The sequence below is a fragment of the Pinus tabuliformis genome, chromosome 6 (genome assembly GCF_031772625.1).
Source record: "Pinus tabuliformis cultivar Carrire ecotype Pingquan chromosome 6, CPIR1, whole genome shotgun sequence".
In the NCBI taxonomy this organism is placed as follows: Eukaryota; Viridiplantae; Streptophyta; class Pinopsida; order Pinales; family Pinaceae; genus Pinus; species Pinus tabuliformis.
Genome location: NC_142292.1, coordinates 1,498,379,170 through 1,498,387,364, shown reverse-complemented (window position 1 = coordinate 1,498,387,364; position 8,195 = coordinate 1,498,379,170). Strand labels below are relative to the sequence as shown.

At 38.5% G+C, this 8,195-nt stretch overlaps 1 protein-coding gene across 1 annotated transcript; it reads right to left on the bottom strand.

Annotated features, from left to right (window-relative positions):
* Positions 1–3,467: 3,467 nt before the first annotated feature.
* LOC149264339 (uncharacterized) lies at positions 3,468–3,860 on the bottom strand. Its single transcript, XM_089398299.1, has one exon. It carries the CDS (start codon positions 3,858–3,860, stop codon positions 3,468–3,470), a length of 393 nt encoding a protein of 130 aa, XP_089254425.1.
* Positions 3,861–8,195: the final 4,335 nt, after the last annotated feature.

Genomic DNA, 8,195 nt, shown 5'->3' with positions numbered 1-8,195 from the left:
CAGAACTCTGCAATAGCAGTTAGACCCAACTGCAACCCAAAAAATCAAACTTCAAAAGATATACACTACTTCAATGAGAGAAACCCGCGTATACACGCGCTTTTACCAAAGACAACCTGCGTACAGATCTAAAAATAAATTCTCTTAACTTGCAGCTGTACCAGACATCAGTTAGACCTAGAACATAACATTGCGTCAGTATGCAGATCTAGAAATACGCATAATCAACCATATCATAATAGTGCATTTCAAACCATTAGATCCCGATCTGTCCTTAGATCTAGTCTTCCATCAACTGGTGTGATCTCTCCTTAGCTTAGATCAAGCAACCCAAAACCTGCATACCAGATCTCTTTCTTTTTCAGATATTCAAGACTTTTCAAAATTGTCTTTGCCTAATGATCTTCTTCTCCTTATATAGCCTTATGCCTTGCTCAATACCAAGGGCCAAAACCATAGAAAACCAATACCATCAAATTCAAAACTAGGGATCAACACGTCTGTCGAGATACTTTGGTCCAAAGACATAGGCTCAAGTACCGAGGACAAACTACCACGGACCAAAGGGAAGCTTCTCGACATGTACGCCCTTTTCTGTTCATGAAGCTGCGTGCATACGCGACTTCGTATATAGCGAACCTGCGTATCCGCGACTTAGTATATAGCGTACCTACGTGTATACGCAACTTGGGCTTAATGAACCTGCGTATATGAAATTTCTCTTCATACTTGTAGTCTGGACTGAGATCTGTCATCAAAGAGAGTTGCCATCAAGGACAACACCTATATCATAGTGGCACACCTGTGCCAAAATGCCAACATAAAATGCATTTAATAAATTAGAATCTTGAATTAGGTCTATTCATATGATGAAATGATGAGTGAAGTACTTTATAACAAGGAATTATAGAATGTAATTCATGGTATTAAAAGAGGCATGGGGAAATGGAAATATATATATATATATATATATTAAAAGAGCTTTCAAATTTGGTAGAATATGGTATATAATTTTATTTTTATTTTGGGAAATTTGTAATCATGATCATTAAATAAATCCATTGAGTTACGTGTGGATGTACTATATAGAAAGATTAAACAATTTTAAATAACATAATTTTTCCATTAATAACAATGTGTCCCAATAAACATGTGTAAATAACAATTAAAAACAAATATCCCAGTTGTTAACCACTCAATTATATCCCTTTCAAAAAAATAAAAACAAAAACCTCATTTAACAACACAACCGTCAATAATCATAATGGAAAGATAATGGATGTAATTTTCACTTGTCCACATTAAATGATTATTCTGTAAAATGATTATACAATAGAATAATTGTTCCCCTTATAAAAGATAAACAATAACCTCATTTACCGACAACATTCACTTTTTCACATGCTCACTTATCCGCATTAAATAATTACAACTTTATTACTTGGCTTAATTGGGCTACATTCAAAATATGAAAGATAATTAATAGTGAAATACATTTGTGATCATTACATAATAAGAGGTGAAAAAATTGAACCAATAGTATTTTAGATAAATGAATTTAAATATGATTTAAAAATATATATTTAAGAACTTGAGTGGGCTTAATGGTTAAGAGCATGTGTTTCCTCCTAAGAGGTCACAGGTTCAAAACCAGAGGAGGGTAGGGGTAGAGTATGTATGCCTTTGTAGACTTAGTAGTCTCTGTGCAAAGGTGGGTCCCTTTTCCCACAAACAAGGGGGTCTAATTCATAACTACTTTCTTCTAAAAATTAACAATAACGTTAAAATTATGATTTTATTATATGCGAATCATTATGACATTTTCGGAAATCACTAACAAGTTAACAATGACGTGTATATTTTAACCCTTGTCCCACAAACAAGGGGGTCTAATTCATAACTACTTTCTTCTAAAAATTAACAATAACGTTAAAATTATGATTTTATTATATGCGAATCATTATGACATTTTCGGAAATCACTAACAAGTTAACAATGACGTGTATATTTTAACCCTTGTCCCACAAACAAGGGGGTCTCATACACCAGTTTGGTGTCTGGCTTGGCTGTGACCTTAAAAATAGATATTATTATTATTATTATTATTATTAAATTTTAATTTATAATGTTAAACTTTGGAAAAGTTTCATAAATTTTTCGACAACTTAGATTTAATGTGAACATCAATTTTTTTGAATACTTATTACTATGATGTACGGAATAATAAGATTTTATAGTGTTTTAAGCTTCTATCTCCAATATTTAATGATGTTTAAACTATATATCTCGAAACATAACTATATAATTACAATAATTCAAAACTACTTTTTTCTAAAAATTAACAATAACGTTAAAATTATGATTTTATTATATGTGAATCATTATGACATTTTCGGAAATCACTAACAAGTTAACAATGACGTGTATATTTTTTAAAAAACTGTATTTGACAACTGGAAATAGTCCAAACTTGTATACATACATCAATTCAATTTTAAACCGTGCTTGAAGCGATCAAAACGTGTATACATACATCAATTGTAAACTCTGCTTGAAGCAATGAAAAACCATGGAGAGAATGTGTATACATAAGTCAATTTTAAACCCTGCTTGAAGCAATGAAAAACCATAGAGAGATGTGAAGTCCTTTTTGAAATTCTAACCCTCCTGTTAATGAGTTATTTAAAGTGAATAACTTTGCAGAAACGTCAATTTGGCATTATGTTACCTCATTAAAGGAGGGCGGTCAATAAATGATATCTATGAGAAGCTTGGCAAGGTACGATTTGATGGATGATGCATCCGTCACTACATCTCATTTTGACATGGAGAATGAATGGCCTCAATTTGATTTCAGGTTTGCTCATAACTTTTTCCAAAGGACCATTCTAGAGTTATATGTGTCCTCTCAAGTTTTAACTGCCATTGATAAAATTAGGGCTAGAAAAGTATTATATTTTTTTCCTCAGGGAAAGTACGATTTGATGGATGATGCATATGTTGATTCGTCTAACCCTAGAGATCAACCACGAATGCCATCATTCGAAGATTATAACTTTATTACTTAGTTTAATTGAGCTACATTAAAAATATGAAAGATAATTAATGAAAGACAATTAATAGTGGAATACATCTGCAATCGTTACATAATAAGAGGTGAAATAATTGAACCAATAGTATTTTAGATAAATAAATTTAAATATTGTTTAAAAACAATAAATTTTAATTTATAATGTTTTTTTCACAGAAACGGGTATGAGCTTTCATTAACTGGGCGGCCAAAATCCACAAATTCGGTTACAAAGACAGGGTAGATTTTCAGCAAGGTTTTTCAGCCAGCAAACTATGCTACCTACTCTTAACAGGGTCTTCTTATTACATTTAATAAAGTGAGCTTCTGATGCTAATTTCCCAAGGTGGAAGACGCAAACAAATTGATGAAGAAGGAGACAAAAAAACATTTCACATTAGGGAATTGGGTCCCAAATAATTTCATTATCTTTGAGAAGGGAACTAGCGTCCAGCTGTGCTGCATTGTTTGCCTCTTTGTTTGCTTCTTTGTTGTTTGTTCTTAAGACATGGAAGTACTTCAACTTCATGGACTTTGTCTTGCCTTTGATCCTTGAAATTGTCCTTCCAAGCTGCAGGTCTGCTGAGTTGGAATTGGTCACCAAGGCTTGGATAATCACTTGGGAATCTCCAAATACATTTGCCTCCTTATAGCCTAGATCCTTGAGGAATTTAATTCCTTGATAGAGGGCCATCACTTCCGCTTGAATGCTTGTGGAGTCACCGAGTCCCCAAGCAAATCTATGCACCCCTGATCCTTCTGAGTTTATGATAATGCCTCCGGCTCCCATAGTGCCTGGGTTCCCTTTGGCAGCCCCATCAAAGAAGAGAGATGGAAGAGCTTGGGTGGACATCCAGCATTGGAATTCCTGTTCATTTTTTCTGATTTGCCAATTTTTGTAGGAAGAAGGGGAGCTGTTGGCTTTTGAGAATTTAAAATTTAGAGCAGAACCTAGCTCTATGTCTTGCTGGCTTAAGTTAGTGTCATCTATTTTATCTTTCAGCCATTCAGCTAGTTGACATTTTTCTACATTAGCCACTAGCCTGAAATCCTGCTCCTTGTTGCGAAAAATTCTTCGATTCCTTTCCGGCCAAACTTGCCAGCTGATGAACTTTGGTAAGGCGCTCCAAGCAGACCTGACTATTATATTTTTAGGGGAATAGCCTGGATATTTGGTTATCCAACTCGCAAACAGATCCTGGACAGCTGTTGGAAAGGCGAATTTATAATTCCAAGGGATTAGGAGTTCTTGCCATAAGGAGATTGTGAATTTGCATTCGATCATGATGTGGAGAGCAGATTCCGCATTTTCCTTGCATAAGGAGCATCTAGATGGTCCACAGAAGCCCCTTTTCATTAACCTATCTTCAGTCAAAATTTTCTGATGGCAGAGAAGCCAACAGAAGTGATCTACCTTGGGGATTGAAGGAATTCTCTAGATGCCGTTCCATGGAGCAGGGTTGGGCGGAACATGAGGCCTCTCGAGGAGCTTGGCGTAGCCCTGACCTACTGAGTAGCCTGATCGACTAGTACCCCAGCCTCTCACGTCATGACTGTTTTTTTGGGATGGAGCGATCCCATGCAAATTCATGAAAAGAGTGCTCAGATCAGTGCGTAGAAAGGAAGGGACTGCGAGTTGCTTCCACCCCAACCACGCATTTTCCTCCCACATTGATAGATCCCACAGCGTGTTTATGCTGGCTTCTGCCATCCAGCGTTGCAGATCAGGTGTGCTCATTGTTTCTGCCAGTGGAGGTCTGTTAAGGATGCAATCGTTCCAAATATGAATGCGCTTTCCATTGCCTCGGATCCAGTATGCATGGTTCCTTATCAACGGGCTGGTTTTGTTGATAAATTTGCTGAAAGGTGAATTGAATTTATTTTTGGGCCGCTCCAGACATCTTGTTCTTGATCCTCTGGAATATTTCCTCCATAACGCGATTTGCACCTAGCCAGGATTTGGAGCTATGATTTTCCAAATTATTTTAGCTCCCATGGCCAGGTTTTGGGCATTGAGGTCCTTAAAATTCAAGCCCCCCTCCTGAAGTGGTCTCATGACTGTATCCCAATTTATCAACGGAATTCTTTTCTCATTTTTTTTACCTCCCTTCCAGAAGAAAGTTCTGATTAGATCTTCCATTTTTTTTATGATTCCTGCAGGTGCCAATAAAACTGAGAATTTGAATATGGGAAGGCTGCTGAGCACTGATTTTATGAGAACTAATTTCCCTGCTATATTTAACCAGGAGGACCCCCAGGACTGCAATTTTAATTTAAATTTAAATTTGTCTATCTGAGGCAGCCAGTCTTTATTCCACGCCCTTGAATGGAAGATGGGCAGTCCCAGATACTTGAAAGACAACCAAGAGACTGAGATTGCAAAACCCAGACAGCGAGCAATGGAGTTTGCAATTGGGGCAGTAACATTCCAGTTGTAAATGTTGCATTTGGTGATGTTTAGAACACTGCTCGAAGCCTTGCAATATTCTTCCAGAGCTTCTTTAAATTTGGAGGCTGAATGTGGTGTTGCAGCCCCCAGTAAGATAGTGTCATCCGCGAAGAGGGCATGGTTGATTCTTTTGACCCCTCTAGCTATGCACAGGCTTGGAATGTCTTGGTCTTGTTTCTTTCGTTGAAGATGGAAGCTGAGAACAGTGGCTTGAAGAAAAAAAAGGAGTGGAGACAGGGGGCACCCTTGTCTCAGCCCTCTAGTGGCTTTAAAGAAGTCAGCTGCTCTTCCATTCACCAATGGGGCAATCCATGGCTTCGAAATGCAGGCTCTAATCCATTTGATAAAGCTTGACCCGAACCCTATTTTTTGCAAAACAACAAACAAAAAACTATGTCTAACTCAATCAAAAGAATTTGCAAGATCTAGTTTGACAACCATACCTTTTTCCTTTCGGTGAAGACTGGAATGTATCACCTCTTAGACTAGCACGAAGTTGTCCACCAGTTGCCTTCCATGGATAAATCCACCTTGATTGTCCGAGATGATTCTGGGTAGGATCCTTCTCAGCCTGTTGGCTATCACTTCAGTTATGACTTTGTATCCAATATTGCATAGGGATATTGGGCGAAATCTGTTGAAGGAGTTTGCTCCTTTCTCCTTAGGAATGAGGGCGAGGAAGGTTGAGTTTGTACAGCCCCCTATCTTTTGGCATTCTTGATACTTCTGTATCATTTTGTAAAATTCCTTCCCTACAATCTGCCAACAGACCTAGAGAAACCTGGGCGTGAAACCATCTGGTCCCGGGGCTTTGTCCGGTTCCATAGAGAAGAGGGCTTCCTTAACTTCATTCAACGTGATTTTCGATTCAAGAGATTGATTCATTTTAGAGGAGATCAAATTAGGGATAGCGTCCAATAGGTCAGCGTTGAAAACTGCTCCTGGATCCTCCCTATACAGCTGTTCAAAATGATCTGTAGCTGCTTTTTTATGCTGCCAAAGTCTTTCAAAACGAGATTGTCTTCCTTTACTTCGCTGATGGTGTTGCTGCCTTTCCTAGCCTGGGTATGTTTGTGGAAGAAAGAGGTGTTTCTATCTCCAAATTTGAGCCAGAGGCTTCTGGACTTGAGCCTCCAGGATTCTTGCTTTGCTAGGCAGGGCTTGTGAAAGCTTTGTTGGAGTTTGGCCTCCTTTTCTAACTCTTCCTTAGTGATTTCCGTTGTTTCTATGAGCAGATGCTGTCTTTCTAACTCACTTTGGATTTTTTTCCTTTCCGCTGCAGGATTTGGCAGGGTCTTAGCCCAATTTTTTAGCATTTTTTAAATTCTTTTGAGTTTTTCTTCCCACCCGAAAAACGCTGATTCACTGACTGGCTTTTTCCAGCACTCTCTGATTTTATCCAAAAAATCCTTTTCTTTGGTCCACAAGGAGCTGAATCTGAAAGGAATGGGCCCCAAATCCTTAGGGGTTAACAATTCAAGGCTTATGGGTTTATGATCTGATATGCTACTATGGAGGATGTGCGATCTGGCTTCTAAACCAAGAAGCATAAAGGAACTTTGCACCAAGAATTTGTCCAGTCTTGCCGTTATGTGCCCTAGGCCAATCCTTTTGTTTGACCACGTGTACTTGCCAATAACCGACTTTATATCTATCAGATCCCAATCCTGCATGAGGTCATCTACTGACTCTCTTGCTGGGTCTCTAACTATGCTGCCTCCTCTTTTTTCTGACGAGAGGAGGGTGAGGTTCAGGTCTCCGGCAATGATTATATTTTCCAAGCTTTCTAGATCTGCCAAACTTTTGATGGAATCCCAACATGATTTTTTCTCGCCTGCACTATTAGGAGCATATACATTTACTAGGCAAATAGTTTCCTTAGATTCTAAGTGTTGCAATTTTAAGAAAATCCAATGAGTATTTAGGGACTCAGAGATAACAGAGAACTTATTTGGATTCCATAGAGACCCAAGTCCTCCTGATGCTCCACGGGCAGAGGTTGCTTTAGCTCCATCTTTTTTCCAAATTTTTTTGCTTGCTTGGAGGAAAACTGAGTCCTCCAATTTAGTCTCCTGGATGAGAAGAATGTTCGGGGCTTCCAGTCTTATTAAACTATTCATAGCTTCTTCCTTGGCTTTGGAGCCCATTCCCCTACAGTTCCAGGAGACTATCTTCATCATTTACTTTTGTTGTGGTGAGCCCCTTTGGAGCTCTGAGTTTGGATCCTCTTCATCTTCGGGGTTTTAGCTAGGAGTTTCTCTAGCATTGGTTGGCTGCCCTGTAGCTTGTCTTTATATGTCTCTTGGTCTCTTTTTTCCTTTGTTGACATCTTGCCTCTCGTAGATCTTCTGGGGGTAGACTGTGATTCCCCTATCTCCCCTTCTTCCTCCGATTCTTCGGACTCTTGAGTTTCCTCTTCATCTTCTGACAATTTCTCATTGGATTTCTCTATTATACTTATGGATTTGGTCGGGGAGATTACTTTCAGGATTTCTGTCTCTTGTGTAGTCATGGTATCTGAGCCGAGGATCTCAAATTTATTCCCTTGGTTTTCCACGGGGGGTTCTGAGGACCCGCTTGGGGGACATTAGCATTATTGTTTGCGTTCTTCCTGAATGAGGTTTTGGATCTTTTTTCCTGATTCCATCCCTCGTCTTTCCCTTTTTCTTCAACCCC

What these genes read in the sequence shown, in the direction of transcription:
- LOC149264339 (XM_089398299.1), bottom strand. Translation starts at nt 3,860, where the DNA reads ATGGGAGCCGGAGGCATTATCATAAACTCAGAAGGATCAGGGGTGCAT.